General features: G+C 41.3%; 1 protein-coding gene across 1 annotated transcript in view; it reads right to left on the bottom strand.

Moving 5' to 3' along the window:
* The window catches only part of TMEM132B (transmembrane protein 132B), a 751,132-nt gene that overhangs the window by 194,595 nt on the left and 536,198 nt on the right, over nucleotides 1–20,339 (bottom strand). Inside the window, exon 4 of the mRNA XM_040347367.1 lies at nucleotides 13,628–13,814. Coding sequence (XP_040203301.1) covers nucleotides 13,628–13,814 — 187 coding nt within the window. The remainder of the gene's footprint in view (nucleotides 1–13,627; nucleotides 13,815–20,339) is intronic.

Raw genomic sequence — 20,339 nt, 5'->3', positions numbered from 1 at the left:
GGAGTCATTAAACTTGCTTTTGAATATTGCATTATTTCTAATAGTTATGAAAACAAATATTCAGAAGCACAATGAAGAGTAGGAGACACTTTACAAATAAATCAAATGTAGGTTTGCTAAGCGAGTTATTGAAGACAGAGTCAAGGTACAAAAAGCTTGATTAAGCAAATATGGCACCCACTCTGATCTTTTTAAAACTAGCAAAAAGGGAAAGGTGCACATATATACAATATCATATACAAAGCTGTATGAACAGCACACGTTCAATAGCCAGCACAAAATAAAATAAAAATACTGCAGCGCTACACCCGCAGGAACAGCTTGGTAGATTGGGTTCTATGGGCCAAATTCTCAAAAGAGATACGCAGGCGGAACTGCTGTTCAGCCTGCCTATCTCTGTGCCTAACTTTGGAAACGATCCTCAAAAGGATTTTTCCAAAGTTAGGCAGAAGATCTGACATCTGTAAGACACTTACACTGTCAGATCTTAGGATGCAGTACCGCATCTGCCGCTGGGGGCATTTCTCATTGAAATGCCGCTTTGCGTATGCAAATGAGGACTTAAGCAGATCCACAAAGCTTTTAAGCATTGTGGTTTCTGCGTAAGTTCCGATTTGCTTGCGCAAAACTAGGGCTGGTTTTACAATGTGGAAAGTTAGTCCACCATGTAAAATCAGACCTTTTTTTCGATCGCCGCAATTTTTTTTTAAATTTGAATTTTTTTTTAAATTTGAATTTTTTTTCCCGGCGCGTATTTTTTTTTTTCCCGACGCAACTTTATTGTCCCGTCGCAATCCACAAAGCCCGGCGTAAATTACGTTCTCGCCCTGCACGTCGGGAAAATTACGTCACACGCATGCGCAGTACGGCCGGCGCGGGAGCGCGCCTCATTTAAATTGTCATCGCCCCCCGGAGAGGAGGACCGCCTTGCGACGGAGGCACTTAAGTTACACGGCCTGAAATTTCTAGGTAAGTGCTTTGTGGATCGGGCACTTAGGTAGAAATTTAACGCCTGTGTAACTTAACTGCTGAAAGTTAAGTTAGGCTACGTTTTTGGGAATTTGGCCCTATGTTATTCTGCCCTGACTCTGAGAACAACCTCAGCCCCACTGACACATCAGGTTAGGCAAATGGTTACTGCACTACTACTGGAAGCACAACTAAGGTTCAGTATCAAAAATCAGACTGGTTAGTGGTAAATGAACCCAATATATTTTCACCGGTTGCAAAGTTCTAGTGACACAAATATCAGAGTGAGCAGTCTTTAGCCCTAGCTTTACAGTGGTGCACATAATTACAGCCTCAGTAAAGTCTGCATGCAGTAAACAAAGCTGCTAGTTAGATGGCAGCAGTGCCTCTCACTAGTCCCAGCGATATGTCAACAGGGTTCCTGCTGTTCAGTTGTACAGATAAGCTCATTTCTGGATTTGCTTGCCGCAACTCTGGACCTCAGCACATTGCTGCAGGCTTGTAGTAGGTTAATATGCACGCAGAAGCAGCAACATGCACACCTCGGTCTCCTTGCAACAAAGAGGAAATCTCTCGATATTCAGCCTGTGAAAATACAGATTTCTTTATTTATAACCAGCTACATTTGCAAAAACTTGTAGAAGCCCACACTGCCGTGTCAAGGCACCTCTGATAAGTCCTACTCTGGGCTCCTAGGTTGGGGCACATATATAGCAATGCACAGAGAGCAGACTCACCTGGTGACAACTCCATCCTCCCACAGCTGGGGAATTCACACATTTTAGAGTTATGGACCACATTTATTGGAGGTGCCTTTATGCTTCAGTGTGGCTTCCACATGTTATTTCCAAATATGTGCAACAAAAAACACAATTTTTAACCTGAGTAGTTAAAGATGAACTCCGGGTTTGATTTAACTTTAGTTTGTTTGGACCAAACACTGCCCTGTGGTGTTCCAGCAGCAGCAGCAGTATAGTGACTTCCTTTCCTTCCTTTCTGTTTTCCAGAACAAAATTGAGTTGGGCCATTCACAGGAGGATTTGTATTTTTATCAATGAACACAAGGCTTCCTCTGACTGGCTGAGGTAGAGATCATAAGTTATTCTGCCCATCTCTTTACCTCAGCCATTCAGAGGAAGCCTTGTATTTAAGGCTTTGCTCGATTTTATTCTGGGAACAGGAGGAGAAGTAGCAGGAGCATTTATAAGTGATGGAAATTGTGTGGACCAGCATGATAACACTATTTAAAGTTAAATGAAACCTGGAGTTGAGCTTTAAACAGATTTGTTTATTAATTTTTCGTTTTGGCAGGCTTGGCTAGACTTCTGGGACCCCTTTTGTTCTGTTTTACAAAATGTTTGATCGCTTCAATGGACCAGTTACTACTACTGTTTCAAATGCATCAGGGCTCCATTACCTTGCGAACATCTAAATGAGTCCAGTTGCAGAAACAAAACTGTACTGAAATTACGGCAAATTACAACTAGCCCATCGGGAAAACAACCGGAACAAGCACACTCACGAAGTGTAAAGCGATGAGTTTAACACTAGGTCCCAGGTGTGCCTATAGCGTCTGTCTCAAGGGGTAGAATGCGTCCTGACCAAACCCAAGTGGGGAGGCTTCCAGGAAGGACGGTGTGTCCCTGCATATTCCCTACTCGACTGGAACCTTTAGCTGTGGCTAAGCATTGACCATAACAGATAGTTGACATGTCCCTAAGCTACCCACACACAAAATGCATGCCATTCATGATGCTGGTTTAGAGTGTACCTGTTTCTAAGGCTAAGCCCTAGCTAGGAAGTTGTGGTTGACTTCTGGAAACTGAGTTTGTAAATGGACTGGTTACTTCCCAAACAGAAGATTGCTATCTTTAGAATTAGCAAGGTGGTATACATTTAATAAGTGTGAATTACTGTACTATTCAGACAGAAAACATAACCAACAGACCCAAATCCAACAGAGTTTTGACAGAGGCCAAAATGAACAAATGGCCAAGCACATACATGGTAGTGAGGCAATGATCTTACATCATCCCTCCTGTTCACCCATGTGGTGGTAGCTTAATTTTTTGTTAAATGTGCATATACCCACCAGTGTGGAAGAGTGCTGCTGTACTGCTCAGCCATTTGCTTGAGGTGCTATACATTTCCCAGAACTGCCCTGAGGAATTATTAGAGGTTGCCGTTACTGCATTGCTTGTGTTAGGCCCCATACACACGATAGAATCCATCCGCTGAAAAATCCCAGCAAATGGGTTTCAGCGGATAGATCCTATGGTGTGTACACTCCAGCGGATCTGTTTCCGCGGATATTTCTCTCCTGGGATGGATTCCAGCAGATCGAATATTTGCTGACATGCCAAACAAATCTATCTGCTGGAATCCATCCCAACGGATGGATCCGCTGGTCTGTATAGACTCACCGGATCCATCCGTCCGAAGGGATCCCCCGCATGCGTCGTAATGATTTGACGCATGCGTGGAATTCCTTATATGACAGCGTCGCGCACGTCGCCGCGTCATAATCACGGCGACGGCGCGACACGTCATCGCCAGAGGATTTCGGCGCGGATTTCAATGCGATGGTGTGTACACTCCATCGCATAGAAATCCACGGAAATCCTCGAGAGGATTTATCCGTGGAAACGGTCCGCTGGACCGTATCCGCGGATAAATCCTCCCGTGTGTATGGGGCCTAACAGTTTTTGGCTGTTTTTCTGATGCTTTAGCAGCAATGCCTCTAACTTAGTGACCTAGAACAAATATATAGAATTAACCAATTCTGACACTTTTTCCTATTCTCATTTGCAACATGCTTTTTCTAGATCTCAGGCTGAAATATGCTGAAGCAGACAAGCAATGGCAGTATCCATGCTTATTCTATCATCCAGCTTGTCTAAAGGATCACGTGGGTCAATCTGGGCTGCCATAGTACAGTTACACTTTTCAGAAGGTTTGTTTTTTTCAAAACATATTGCACATCGTGATATCCCACACATACTGTGTATCAGCCCCTTCAATCTTGAGTAAGTTAATCATTTCCTTGTGTCCAATTAGACTGCAAGCCCTCACAGTCAGGGCCTTCCTAACCCTGTTGTATTGAATTGTACTGTAACCGTACTGTTTCTCTTTATATTGTAAAGTGCTGCATAAACTGTTGGCGCTCATGTATATCCTATATAATAATACCCAAAATTATTATCAAAATTCCTTACTTTTCAGGATTTTTTTTTTTTTTATAGGCAAGGTGGTGTGATATTTTTCTTGAAACTATGTACAGCAGATTGCTGGTCCCTCACATCAGCCATAATCTGCCTGTGTTGAATAGAGAAGCAGACAAGTGGACAAGACTATCATGAGTAGCAGCATATGAATGAGAAAAACCTGCCCACTTTGGAGTGGGAAACAATGAACACTCTTGGTAGAAACATATCCCTAAGTCTACAGTGTAGTGGTTCATATATCATATTACTTATAAAAAGATTACACTAAAGAAATTCAGAGTGGAAAAAAAAAACATTTATTCGCACCAAACATGCCCACAGCCATCATATTTAATGGTTTATACAGTATATCTTTTGGACAAGCTATGGCAGTTTTTTTTTCTGAGTGATTAGCAGTCATGCCTGTTTGCATTTGCTATTATTGTTGTTGCCATTTGCTCTGCTGGGTGTGTTGCCTGAATAAACCACCTTTATTTCAACCTTGGTTTGTCAGAGAAGGTCTTTAGCACCAGAACAGAGGAACCCAACAGCAGAGATAGTGCTACATTCACATATATACACAATTAGATAAATGCTTAGCTGTGTTGTATTTGCCTATAAGTACAGAAGGAAGTTTAAGTGTGACAATTTGTATTGTGTTATTAATCATTGTTAGTTTTATTTTTCAAACCCAGCAAACCTGTTTACAACTGTTTTCCTTGAATCTCTTCGGGGGCATAAACTCTTCTTCTAATTGGTCAGTAATGTTCAACACTGGTGTTTTCTAGAGTTGTGGTGTATGCTTGTTTTTTTAATAAAATGTTTATGAGTATTTCTTTTAATGAGAAATTAATAATTTATATAAGCACCTGTCCTTGTTTGCAAAGGAGAGCAGTTATTGCTTGTTGCTCTCCTTTATAGTCCTTTATAACAAGAAGTGCACCTAACACATCGGGCACCCGGGGCTGGCCAATTCTTTTGCACCCCCATAAAAAAAAAAACGGTCTGCAAAAATGAAAGCTGCCAGCGCAGAGCACCACACCAGTTTGTGGGTGTGGTTATATTGTGCTAACAGGAGGAGGGTCTTAAAAGAGTATAATTACACAAAACCCTTCTAATCTCTATGGACCCCCCCCCCCCCACACACGCACACAGACCTCTCAGTGCAGATGGACCCCCAGCAAAGACTAACCACTGACTCCCCTGCAGCACAGCTTCCTCAGTAAAGATGACCCCCCAGCAGAAACTCCTCAGTACAGACTCCCTTTTAGCACAGACTGAATCACTGAAAAAGACTGAAACCCATCCTCAGCACAGACACATTTAGAAATACCCCCTGCCAGCCCAGCTCGTCAGTATGGACACCCTTTTTCCCAGCACAGGACCCCACTCCCTAGTACAAACCCCTCAGTACAGACCCCCCCCCCCCAGTACAGAACCGTCAATACAGACAACACCCCCTTCTCCCCAGGAGCCCTCTCTGCACAGACACACCTCATTCCCCTACCCCAAGTACAGACTCCCTCAGTAGTATAACTGCCCCTTTCCCCTCAATGCAGACCTCTCAGCACAGACAACTCCCTCTCCAGTACTGACCCTTCTGTAGTAAAACACCCCTAATACAGCTTAGTATTAGAACTATTAGAACTGCCCCCTTTCACAGACTCCTCAGTAGCAGAACACCCCCCCCCCCCACTAGAGACCCCTCAGTATTATAACTATCCCCAGTACAGACCCCACAGTAGCAGAACAGCCAACTTCTTCTCACCATGATTAGTGTACAGTACATGGTTTCAATGTAGCCCAGCAGGTTTCATGTATGTGGTTGCACTCCTCACAACTGTCCCTGCACTTTCTCCTGTGGCCACTGGTGTCCCTGTGCATAGTGTATAAACAGTATGTGCTGTACATGGTGGTCTATGGACACACACAGTGCTGATTGTTACTAGCAAACTGTTCCTCTGGGGTTAGTGGTCTGATACTGGCTCACAGGCTGTAGTCCCCCCCAGTGAGTGTGCAACCAGAGCAGACTGCACGCACCTTAGTATGCCACTATTTTACAATCTTTTATACTCTGTAGGGCAATGCAAGAAAGCCAGTCAAGTGATCTGGACTGTTCACATTACCAGGCTATCCACATGTGGTTTGGTTTGTGTTCACAACCCTTGTCATTTCTAGTGTGTTGCGATAGCTTGGGACTCCCTAAGTCTATATAATTACTCTGCTTTCTTTAGCCAGATGCAGCTAAATGACTTGAGATCTTTGGCTTCTGGCTGCCACTGAGTTTAAACCCTAACATCATGGCTTCTCATTGTGATTTCTTTATAAGTGAATAGCAGGGGAAGGCAGCATGCCAATACTATCTTTCACTGAATGCATTGCCTGTTCTTAGACTATTCATAGATGGAGCAGTAATTCCAGTTATGGAAGTGGTGATTTATATGGTAGCCTAATATATTTACACTGTCTATTAGTAATTTTTTAACCACTTCAAACTTTGATTAATAATGATGCAATGAGATGTAATGTAAAAATAGAAAGGTGCCATAATAGCTTTCCAGTGTATGACATGGCCTTTATTAGGCGGAATATGATGGTGTTACAAGTTTTTGATAAATTAGCACTTAATTATACAGCCAGGAAATGCACTTTTAATGTAGGCTAACCTCAGATGAGACAAAAGCAAATTCTTTCAAAACAGGCAATGGAGAATGAATAAATACAAGTCACCGTGAAAGTCTGATTTGGGAACATTTCTATGAGTAATGCAGAATGGTTTGAAAAGGTCATCATCAGGGTCACAGTTGATCCAAAAGGGACAAGTTAAAGATATTTCTGTTAATCACTGGCTCACTTTGAATACTTAAGCAGTTGGATGAATTTCAAAGATAGATGATGGAAAGACACAGTGTGCCTCTGGACAAGAGAAATATAAGGACAAATTGGACATTGTGAAAGGTAGCTGGTTCCTTTGCCAGCAGAGGAAGTATACATTTGTAGTAATGTTGTCTTACGCTCTTTACTTTGTATTGCTGGGCATATAGATCATGCTGGCTACAACTATCCAGAGGCAATTTGCAATTAGTTGGGAGTGCTGTTAGTAAATTGATACAGTGTAGAATGAAAAAATGACCAACAAAAAGAAAGCTGAAAATGTTAATAATCTAAGGTAATAAAATTGAAATATAGCATATTTTCAGGGTAAACCAATGGGTAAAATTGCGAACAATTAGGTTTAAATAAACCTGTTGTATACCTGAGCATTTTAAACTGAGAATATGATGGAAAAATACATAAGCAGAAGTTACCTTCGGGGTATACAGTCCCCAATCACGTGAAAGCCAAGTGTTGTCTTCAGTGTCACCATAACACCAGTGCTTCTGTGCTCCAACAGTGCTAAAACAATCTAAAGTGCTTCAAAACCTTCACATAAGGCCACTTACCAGAAGCCTAGACCTCGCTGCATAAGAGGTCTAACAGCACTTTATGAGAAAAGACATTCAGATCCCTGATGGATGGATAGATTTCTCCCATATCTCTCACATCATAGAGGAAGCACAAGAGAAAATGCATAGTGTAGTAATTCAGGATAATGTTTATTAAAATATAATAGCAGGTACTCACAAAGATTCAGACATATCGTAATACCGCCGGTCCTAAAAATGGACATATTGAAAAAGTGTGTATTTATTTTTTGTTCTCAATAAAAATTATACATGGAAAAAAAAAATGGACGTGATGACATCACTTGGGGATTTTTTCTAATTGGACAAATGCAGATGGAGATTAATTGTACTTTACTTTCCAAAGCAAGGTAGTAATTATGTCCAGCAGCACTTCCATGTTCTGTGAAATGTTCTGCATGTGCTGTCTATAGATAATATGCTAAGATGGAGATGAGATTATCCTCTAGGTGGGAGTATAGCATTTGAAAGGATGCTGAAGGTACAGGTACAGAAATTCTAACTTGCCCTGTGCAGGGTACAGCAGTAAGAATTTTTTATAAGATTTTAAAAATTGATGAGGTTCTAAGATAAATTTGTTGAAAGTGCCCTCACCCTTTAAAACCCTGTACCGGCCCTTACTACATGAGTGCCTACAGGAAGTACTGGCTGCTTATGTCCAACTTACATACCATTCCCTTCTATACACACAGTGAACAAGGGATTTTACTGGTCTAAAAAGATTTTTCTTTGCTAAAAAACACATTTGCAGTGTCACTTTGCATTGAAGCTGTAGTCCTCACTCTTATCTGCAAAGTGGGAGAACATCAGAGGACTCACAGGAATATAAGGTGATAGTGAATTACTTTACCGGAGCCCTGGATATGAGGTATAATCTATGACCAAGGTGCATAGCTCCCAAAGGATTTCGAGGGACTGTCCCTGTCCCTCTTTCCTCCACATTTGTCCCACATTTTGTTCTGATCTATATAGCTGATAATATAAAATGCACTATTTATCTTTTAAAAAGTGTTTTACAGAGTTAAACCTTTCATCATAGCTCTAAATTGCTGCATTTGTAAATGTCAAAAGCCAGTGGAATAGAATAATAGTTGTAAAAAAAAAAAAACTTGTGGGTTTAACTAATCTTTCTTTTTGTATAATTCTCCTTTAGGGGGCATGGTGGGGGTGTGTGTCCTATGCTTTTGCTAATCCGCATTCCATCTCAAAAAGTTGAGAGGTATTTACAGTAGGTTCAGTAAGCAGAAGACCATTTAAGACATTTTCTATGATAAGCAAGAGTTGGACTGTAGCATCTTTCGACTTAGCATAGTAACACAGAATCCATTCCTCCATTTCACCAGGAGTGGGTGCAACTACAGTGCCTCTGAAAATGTATCACATTTCCGCATTTGTATATTATGGTGTTCTAATGCCGCGTACACACGGTCGTTTTTTGTGATGAAATAAAACGTCATTTTTTTCTCATGAAAAAAAACAAAGTTTTTCAAACTTCATTTTAAAAAACAACGTTGCCTACACAACATTGTTTTTTCAAAATGCTCTAGCAAAGCGCGGTTACGTTCAGCACGTACGGCGGCACTCGGTTTCATTCAAGCTCGCTTCATAACTTGCTTCTGAGCATGCCCGGGGGTTTAAAAACATCGTTTTAGCTACACACGGTGATTTTTTATGACACAAAAAACGACGTTTTGAAAAACGACATAAAAAATTGAAGCATGCTCGAATTTTTTTTTGGTCGTTTTTCAGAAGACATAAAACAACGTTTTCCCCACACACAGTCATTTTAAATGACGTTTTTAAAAATGGCTTTTTTTTTCCCATCACAAAAAACGACCGTGTGTACGCGGCATTAGAGCACAATCTATGTCAGTGAAGCGTAAACACCAAAAAAAAAGTGTGGAGGTACGATTTTCATCTTTCCTTGAAAGCACATTTAAACAGTTTTCATGTTGTGCAGAAAAAAAATCTTCAGATCCTATACACTATACAAATCATTTCAGCATTTAAAAAAAAATTGTTATAGCGCATCAAAACGGCTCTCCTGCCAGGACTTTTAGGGTGAAAGTGCTTGCACGATCAGAAGCCACAGTATATTCAGATGTTACTAGTCCCATACTTCAGCGTAGACAGTGCCATTTATCACCCCCAACCTTCCCCATCCCTGCCAATTGTTAAAGAGTAACTGTGTTTTTGTTCAGAAAAAAAAACATCCCTCTGGCTGATCTATGTACTTTGCAAGGATTTTTAACAAACTTTGTTGCAGATTTCTACTTTTTGTTATTCTGAAGAAATAGCTGTTTGTTTGCCTGTGTCCATGTGGAGAGTGAATCAGTTGCTGCACACCTGTAGGGCTCTAATGAGGAAACTTGCAGAGTCTGCATCCCTCACCAAAATCTCACCTAAAATGACATTTTTGTTGCAGGGGATGCTCAATTTCTGATTTGTATCTTAGGGCAGACTTCTGGGAAAATCAGAAAGCCAATCACATAAGCAGGAAATTACATTTCTGGGAGGTGTTCAGTACACCATCTGTGTACAGAGCACCCCTAGGTAGCCAAATTGTTTTTTTTTTAATATAGAAAATTACAGCACTAAAGATTTAAAAGGAAAGGTATTTTTTTTAAACTTTCAAATGCAATATGACTGTTGCAACTATATGCCAAATTATTTTTTATTTGCTAAAAATTTTTTTGACAAAAGTGGAATTACTCTATAAACTTACTAAGAAACTTCTTCACTGCAGATGTACAGAGGGAAAACAGAAAGCACCATAGGGTTCCATGATGCTATTTTGTGTATTCCCTTTCCGTGGTTATGTGATGTAACTGCTCACATATTGAAGAATAGAAGACGATGGACTGCACTCTGTAACTGTAGGTGGTTATACCAGGCAGCAGGGGGAGGATGTTTGCAATGGCACCTACGATGCTGTTTCTACACAATTGTTAGTTCAAATTATTACAATCAACCTTATGGTCTAGTTACTGTATACAAAATCTGTGGATGGAGTCACGTTTGCATTTTTGTATTTTGGGAGGTTATTGCTATACATTTTCTCATGTGTTTTAATACAATACAGCAATATATAAATAAAACAAAAAAAAAAGCCTAAAAGTGTTAATGAAAGGAAAATGCAATCTCCATACAGAACTACATTTTCTAGATACTGAGCACTGAACTTGCCATTCTAAGTCCACATGGTATCCCTTTAACTAGAAAGAGGGAATGCTTAGTTCTGCTCTAAGCCTTTTTTTTTTTGCAAGTAGTCTCTGTATGCTCAGTAATTATTAGCACAAGGATGAAAAGTGAAAGAAACAGTGATTCTGGGTGGTATAGGGATATACAAGGCCTGAAATCTTAAAAGCACAGACAGTCCTGTACCGCATCATTAAGGGACATTAGCAGAAAATCGTCTGCGGTGGACCATTATTATTATTGTTTACTCCAGGAATGAAAAGTCAGAAGAAAAGTATTACAGATCTTTCACAGCCTATAATAACTATGTGGCTGGAGATGACGTGCGGTAAGCAAGTCATTCTGACCGTAAGGTGTGAGACCTTTGATGCATTTTAATTATTTCTTGCAAGTACATTTTAGACAACGTGACACAGGAGCACAAAACAACTTATCTCCAGTCATCTGTGCAGATAATATGTTGTAACAGACACGACGTAGAAGCTCATATATATATTCACTTCTGAAGACTAATGAGCCTCTTCTAATAGTACCTGAAGAGGGATCAAAGCTAAGTTAGACCTGCCAACATGAAACACTCATCTGGAGAAGTAAGGTCCCAGAGTCGTTTTCACCTTTGTGATTTCCTAAATTTGTCATCTGATCTTCAATTTTGTATCATGAATATTTTGCTCTTAGATGTTGCAGGGATTCATTAGTGAAGTCACTTTAAATATGAATAACTCTCTAAGAACATTAGCAGCAACCAGGCACAAATGAGGATTGTCTAGTGCACTAAAGAGTTCAAAAGATTTATGCCGCATGTACTTTTAAACGGCATGCCCAATCACTCAAACACTACCAGATGCTACATCCCCCAATACTGAAATCACTTTTATGTGTTGTGTAGAAATACACAATTAAAATGTGGCTCAAAGGCTTCTCTCACCAACAACCAAGAAGTATAAGGCCCCGTACACACGACCAAACATGTATGCTGAAACTGGTCCGCGGACCAGTTTCAGCATACATGTTTGGTCGTGTGTAGGCGCGAGCGGGCCGAATTCCAGCAAACATTTGCCCGCCGGGCCTTTTCCGAGCAGACAAATATTCCTGGACGTGTTTTAAAACCGTCCGCTGGAATCCTGCCCGCTCGGACATGTATGGTCGTCAGTACAGACCTACCGTACATGTCCGAGCGCCCGCCGTCCCTCGCATGCGTCGAATGACTTCGACGCATGCGTGGAAGCCTTTAAATGGCAGGCCCGCCCACGTCGCCGCGTCATCGCCTCGGCGACGACGCGGACACGCCGCGCGTATTGTTTACGCATGGACTTCTGTACGATGGTTAGTACAACCATCGTACAGAAGCCCTCTGGCAGGCATGTACGGTGAAAACGGTCCGACGGACCGGTTTCATCGTACATGTTTGCCCGTGTGTACCGGGCCTTAAAGTTAAGGTAAAGTCGTTTTATCATCAGCCAGTGCAGGATCTGGCAATCATTGATTGTGATTGGCTCTCACTGGCTATCCATTGCTGTACATGGATCCACTGAAGTGCTGGTTTATATCCTTGGCTGATGATGCTGCATCTAAAAAAATACTCCAGTGCCCTATATTGCTGGATTATGCCTGTCTGTTTTATACTGTATGTCTAGAAACTGTTTTATACTGTATGTCTAGAAACTGTTTAACAACACATCTTCCCTTCCAGAAGTATGAAACAGTATACAAATACAGGTTATAGTGTGAAGGGACTAAAAGAAATTACAAAAGATTCCAATTAAATGAGTAGCACAATAAAGCCTTCTTAGAACAGAAGATATTCACATATCTCATTTTATCACATCCCAAAAACAAGAGAATTATTTCTCATTTTGGGACAGAGAACAGAACCACCAGAGAAGCCAAATACACATCTAGAACTGCTGGTATATAGTGCAAATATACCCTTTTTTAGCTAGTTCAGGCTTTTTTTTGGTCATGATCAATGCATTGTATTGAAACCAGGGCTTATACAAAGTAGGGCTCGTGGCCCAACAATACAGTACGACCATACAGGATATGATGGGAAGGGACTAAAGGAAGAAAAAAGCCCTGCAACAGAATCAGTGTATCCCGAGTGTCTCCGAGCATCTCTGAGTGGTCTACTAGCTTCTCTGAGTGTTTCGGAGTGTCTCTGGTGCCCCCCACCTCTGGCCACATGTGGTACAGCATAGACAAGCAGTAGCTGTGGAACAAATGTGCCTTAAATTCGCCCCAGTGTGAAAGGGGTCAAAGCTTTATTATTAGCAGCACTCCCTATGCTTTTACTAGCACAATAAACACACTGGCAATATTGCTGCTTGGAAATCTGCCTTTTTCTATTGAAAGACTGGCACATAACAAAATCCCCATTATTGGCAATTTTAACCCATCTGACCTAGGTTCTGAGGCCAGGTAATATATTTTTGGTAGTTATTTGCAATGGTGGTGAATGACCACCCTAGTTTTCCACGTCCATGAATTGCAAATGGGTTGGGTTCATTTCAACCCCAACCTCAACCCAAAGATCATTCCTATTGGGTAAATGTTTGGGAGACTTATTGAAACAATTAAAATAAAATATGTTTTAGCGGTCACTGGGAAAGAACTGCTATCAAATAGAGAATAGCAATTGATCGCGTTACCTTTAAATTAACACAAGTACATCTATCATGAATTCCACATAGTTTGTTTTGTCACTACAATGTACAATAATTTGACAAAATCAATAAAAAAGATTAAAGCCGAGCACAAGCCAGAGAAAGAAAATTAACATAACATATACTATACCATTGCTATAGGAACAATCCCTGTAAATGCTGCCTGGCTGACAAAGATTTCGGAAATCACAAGTTCACTGACAGAGTCTTCCTCTGGGTATTCCACCTGCCATGTAATCTGCTGGGCTCCAGCCAAGCCACTGCCGATGTCCATTTCAAAGTCCATCTGCAGAATTTCATAAAGCGAGTCGTTGGCTCTGAAAGAAATTGAGAAAATGTCACTGCTTGAATACAGCTCTCACAAGCATAAATAACAGCCTAACCTCATGGTAATGAATTAGCATGGATGTTCTATCTTTACTGCAGTGATCAAAGCATAAATCATCTAATCAATTCTGCAATAGCTCTAATTTATCACAGGTGACTCACGGGCCTTTTTTCTATACCTGTCTGAAAGAAGCAATCTTTCTAATTAGTGTGCTTGCCACACTTTCCTATTAGGAGTCAAGCTACACATTCTCAGAAGGCCTTGAGACATCAGCACCTTTTCCAGTGTAATTGTTACTAGAAAGTCTTGTCGGATTTGTTTGGGAAGTCTTCTTTTATTGTCTTTCAAGTACAGTTTGGAGCTGTCACTTGTCACTCCAAACATTGGACAGCATACAGTGTTGCTACATCAGTTATTAAATGGGTAGGAGCATTTATAATGTATAACTACAGCAGTTCCCACAAATGTCTTAGGGTTTTCTGTAACTTCCATGGGTCCTGATGTTTACGGAAGCCACAGTCACATGGGATCACAGCATTAACTGCAATTATATCATCACAAATGCTTATAAGAGGATTTAGCACATGGTTTCTGTGCATAAGCAACCTTTCAATGACCATCACTTTTTGCCTATTCATTATTCTCTTTGGAAATAGTTCTTTAAACACTAAGACCCCTTTAACACTGTGGCGTTTAAAAAAAAAGGCACCTTTAAAGCGCATGAAAGAAGCTGCATCTGCATTCCCAATGTGAAAGCCTGAAAAACGCCCCAGTGTAAGAGGGGTCTTAGCGTTAAAAGAAGTGCCTGTAAAGCACCTGAAAGAAGCCTCAAAAAAAGACGTAAAAAAAAGGCCTGCAAGCAGCTTCTTTTTTTAACGTCAAAGCACCTGAAAAACGCCCCAGTGTGAAAGAGGTCTTAGCAGAGCTTTACCAGCGTTTTTCTGGCACTGGCAGTGTGAGAGGGCTCTGTAAGCACTCAGGCTTTCACATTGGGATTGCAGATGAGGCTTTTTTCAGGCGCTTTACAGGCGCCAAAGCGCATGAAAAACGCCCCAGTGTGAAAGGGGTTTAAGTTTATTTTGTATAATTACTCCACCCTTATTAAGACGATGTGTCAACGCGATTGGCACTGCGCTGACAAGCCATTCACCTCTGCAGCTAGGGGTTCGGATCCCGGTCTCGGCTACATGTGAATTGAGTTTGGTGGTCTCAGCCCGGCTCCCGGTGGGTGTGCTATGCGAGGTAAGCCTGCGCTTAGTACGACCACCCCCCTCCCACAAAAACCACCACACTTACACGCACTCGAAATTGGGTTAACATGCACGCAATTTGACCACGCGGTCTCTAAAAAGAGAGGCGAAGGACTAACGGGGCTGGTTGAGTGGGCTATATCCTCTCACTCCCTTATGGGGAGTCCCTCTGCCCCGTTGGGCTTCAAAGCGGAGCAGGTAGGGCGGGCTGTGTGGGAGGACCCCCTCACACACCCGCCATTGCCACCCGGGGCATGGAGAAAGGTGGCAGATTGCCTCTGGGGGAGGCCTGCCTACTCCCAACTCCTGCAGTCCGGCTCCTCTCTCGAGTACACGCACAAAATACACTTAAAAAAAAAAAAAGACGATGTGACATTCACGCTACATTCATGGATGGTCTTTTAGGAGATAGAATACAAGCTTTTCTTTATGAAACCTATCTAGTAATGAACTGTAAGCTCTTGTGCACACAGCTATACTAGAGGACCGTAACCTCTAATAAAAGCATCCATTCCTGGGAAACTGTAAGGCATGCTGTAAATACACATATACAGAAGTCAACCTTTATCAGTGGCTGAAACATAGATTTCGGGACTGCACAAAAGTGGCCATTTGTCACTTCTGCTTGTCAAGAGTAAAAATGCCTCAAGCACACAAGCACACATTTTTTTTCTTTTCACTGTATGCTTGTAAAACGAATCATTATGGCAAATCAATGGCACTAGGGGATACCCTAGTGACCTTTATTTAACTGTAAAAAAAAAAAAAAGGATTTAAATTGTGGTAACCCACAGTAGCCAACTAGGAATAATTTTTTATTTAAAATTATGGAAACATGATTGCCTGCTTTTTGCATAAAACGGCGAGACATACAGAATTTCTCCATAGGGATTTGTTTTAGGTTCATGGCAAATTCATGTTATTTACAGTGCCTTGAAAAAGTATTCATACCCCATGAAATTTTCCACATTTTGTCATGTTACAACCAAAAACGTAATTTTTTTTTTATAGGGATTTTATGTGATGTGGCTTTGTAGATATTCAAATCGAAAACTAGGATCCAACAGGGTTTAATTTAGAAATAGGATGTTCGTCTGTGTTTTAAAATAATTTTTTTCACATCCCGTAAATGATATTATGTTGCTGTTCAATTTTGTACTTTATTTATGCAATATTCCGTTTTTTTTTCTATTTTCAGTTTTTTCTTATGGTGACTTGTTTGCTACAAGATCCTAGGGCTTAATGGTTTTAAATGTTACCATGTGTTTTGTATTATAGGATGAGTGTTACCCTGTCCACCATAAGGTGCAAGGATATTTTGGTGCTGTTTAGTATGTAGCAATAACTTGTTACTAAGTTGCCTCAGGAATGCTTTTAAGACTTTTTTTTAACTACACGGGACAGGACTGACTGCAGGCAGCACCTCAAACATATAATTGCAGACTAATTGGGGTCCAGGGCAGATGACGACCCCATGGACTAATTGGTGTCCAGACTGAACCAGGTGCTGGGGCTTCTGGCTTGCTCTGCTGTCAGTGTACTTTTGAGAGGACCCTCAATGCCACAGGTGAATTTGTCGCAGAGAGCGAAGGTTGAATCAAAATAAAATTATAATAACAATTATCAGCTGATTTACTGTTTTGCATACAATAAATATTACTTATAATCAGTATACAATAAGATATAGTACTTTGCACATTATCACTGTAGCTCATACTTCTTTAAAAGAAGTTCAATGGTCTCCAATGCTGTTTAGGCATGTGTGTAGCAAAAGTCTGGTCTACAACACAGTTTTTCTTCCATGCTTACTCTGCAGTAAAACATTTTTTACAACTGCAACTAGTTTAGAATGAATACATGTTTGCCTATATTAACAGATAATTTAAATATTGTAAAGGCTATTCTTGCTCTGCAAAGGGGCAACATTTTTTAGGTTATTTGGGTTTTATGTATTCAGAGCTCTATGACAGGTACACTTTAAGCGTCATAGACCTGGAAACTCTAAAACATCCTATTTAGAAGAAAGCTAATATGTATTCCTTTGTGGCCCATTGCTGGCTGCCCATAAGTCTCTGCAAATAGCTTATAACATTCACAGCGTTGTGGAAATAGAGCTTTGGGAATATCACATGGTCTGTGAGCAAACTGAAGTGAAGCTGTTAATGAAGTCCCTGAAATCTCTAACCATGTTCCCCTAAAGGATGTTAAAAAGAGCCTTTTCCATAAAACACATGTAAAATAGACTAGGAGAATCCTGTTTATTTATTTACTGTGCACGGAGAGTCTAAGACTAAACTATTGATGTAGTTAGTGCTCTGCAGTGATATTGCACAAACATCCTAATATGCTTACTTTTCAGTCAAATTATTAAAGGAGACCTGTCAGGATAAAACTATGGGAGTTACTATTGCTGAATTGTGTATTATGGTGCGAGCTTCAGGGTTGTCATTAGGAATGAGCCGAACAACCCCCCCGTTCGGTTCGCACCAGAACCTTCGAACGGACCGAACGTTCGCGCAAACATTTAGAACCCCATTGACATCTATGGGACTCGAACTTTCGAATTTAAAAGTGCTCATTTTAAAGTCTAATATGCAAGTTATTGTCGTAAAACATCTTTGAGAGCCCGGGTCTTGCCCCAGGGAACATGCATCAATGGAAAAAAAGTTTTTTCAGGAGCAGTGGTTTTAATGATGCTTTAAAAAAAAAAATGAAAAATTCCTTTAAATATTGTACCTGCTGGGTGTCTATAGTATCCCTGTGAAAACGTCTTTGAGAAACCGGGTCTTGCCCCAAGGAACATGTATCAATGGAAAAAAAGACTCCTGAAAAAACGAATGTTTTTAAAACTTTTTTTTTTCATTGATACATGTTCCCTCGGGCAAGACCCGGGTTCTCAAAGACGTTTTCACAGGCATACTATAGACACCCAGCAGGTACAATATTTAAAGGATTTTTTTTTTTTTTTTTTTATTTAAGCATCATTAAAATCACTGCTCCTGCATCAGGAGCAGTGATTTTAATGATGCTTAAATTAAAAATATATATAGCTGGGTGTCTATAGTATGCCTGTGATAACGTCTTTAAATAGCACAATCACCTGCCTGCCAGTAAATTAGGAAGAACTGATCTAGCTAAACTATACCTTATCTAAATACATGTACAACACCTGGGATGTATATATATCCTCTACACACTGTAACATTAACTGACTAGCCTGCCTGCTCTATCTACCTGCAAAACAACATGACACTCTCTCTGTCTCTCTCTGTTCTCTGTTAACTGCCGCAACACACTACACAAGGCCGCCCTTGTGTAGTGTACTAAACCCCCTGAGCCATAATTGGCCAAAGCCACCCTGGCTTTGGCCAATTATGGCTCTTTGTTTTTTGCACGCTGTGATTGGCCAAGCATGCGGGTCATAGTGCATGCTTGGCCAATCATCATCCAGCGATGCCGCAGTGAATTATTGTCTGTTAAACTTAACTCGAATTTGGCGCGAACGACCCGGTTTGTTCGTATTTCGACGAACGATCGAACATACGATGTTCGAGTCGAACATGAGTTCGACTCGAATACGAAGCTCATCCCTAGTTGTCATCTTAATCCTTTCTTTACTACATCATGCATCACTAACTTGAACGAGCTTAGAAATCACAAATATCCAAATATTTAAATTGTGACTCTGGTATTGGGGGGAAACTATTTAAAGGATAGGTTTACCCTTTTATAGCATGTTACACCCATAATTCAGGTGTAAAATGCTCCCGGCCTGCCATCTCCCGCACCTTCTATACCCCCTCCCTGTGACAGCGGGTGGGGTTTCTTCTCCCCGCACCTGCTGTCACAGTTTAAAAAGAGTGCAGCCGGCTCCTTTTAGAGGTATACAGGTTGGGTGCCCACATTTCCTTTTTTTTCAAAAGTTTTGGGTTAGCCCAGGTTGTTGGTTACTTTTAGAGGGCCTGGTGGTGGTTGTCCTGACACAGCAAGTTCCCTTTAGGGGTGCTGGGACGGTCTCACCGGGATCCTAGACCTGTTATAACAGCTGCCTGAGGTATATGTAAGGTTATGGGCACCATTTTGTGTTTATTCGTGTCTATCTGTCTGCAGTCCTGTTGTCATATCCTGTTGTTTGAATTTGTCAGTCGACATCTTGAATAGTGTATACCTCTTGTATGTTCTCCTTTTTGTTTTTTCTTAAAACAAATACAACTCTTTGAAAGTAAAATAGTGCAGCCGTGTCGGGCTCCCCCCACACAGCCACGTCCTTCATGCAAAGTAATCTGTGAATGAGAGAAATACAAGTACCGTCAGCTATTGAAGCTCTGGATGGACTGTGAGGGCGCTGATGAGTAATAAACAGTTAGCCAATATCTGAGGTATGGGCTGAAAGCTACAGGGATTGTCTGCAGGATCCTGGCATTGCACCCCTGCAAAAATATAAATAAATGTGGGATGTCTGGTTTAAACTGTATGTAGCTGAGGTTACATACAGCATACACCACTGTGTTCTGGGTTGGAACCAAGACTTCCTGTGTCATACACAGCACACAGTAGAGTATATCTAAAAGGTGCTCAGCCATTCAGAGAAAGCAATGTATTCTAGCAATACAAAGCTTCCTCTTATTGGCTGAGTCAGAGATTGTGACATCATCAGCTCTGCCACTATGACTCAGCCAATCAGGGGAAGCTTTGTATTCATTGCTAGAATGCATTTCTCTCTCCGAATGGCTGAGCACTGATCAGATAAACTCTTCTGTGTTCTGAGTATGAGACAGGGAGTCTCAGCTCCAGTCCGGAACACAGTGCAGTATGCTATATGTAGCCTCAGCTACAAACAGTTTATACTGCACATCCAAGCTGGCCAAAATAAACTATGTAAAGTACCGTATTTATCGGCGTATATCGCGCACTATTTTCCCCTTAAAATAAGGGGAAAATCGTGGGTGCGCTATATACGCCGATAGCCGCTTCCTGCGCTCAGTTTGAAATCCTGCGCCGACATTTACCGAGTGCAGTACACTCGGGTACATTCGGCTAGTCTCGGCTTCGCTCGTGCTCACGCAGAAACGTCACAGAGCGTGAGCGCGAGCGAAGCCGAGCCTTGCCGAATGTACCCGAGTGTACTGCACTCGGTATATGTCGGCGGAGGCATTCGAACTGAGCGCGGGAAGCGGGGACTCGACTTGAGGCGCGAGCTGGAGAAGCCGGGAGGACACCATCGAGGTCGCAGACGGACGCCGGACCGGACGATGGACGCTGGG

The sequence above is a fragment of the Rana temporaria genome, chromosome 1 (assembly GCF_905171775.1).
Source record: "Rana temporaria chromosome 1, aRanTem1.1, whole genome shotgun sequence".
NCBI lineage: Eukaryota > Metazoa > Chordata > Amphibia > Anura > Ranidae > Rana > Rana temporaria.
The sequence above is the reverse complement of the archived record's forward strand: the minus strand, read 5'-3'. Positions and strand labels throughout refer to the sequence as shown.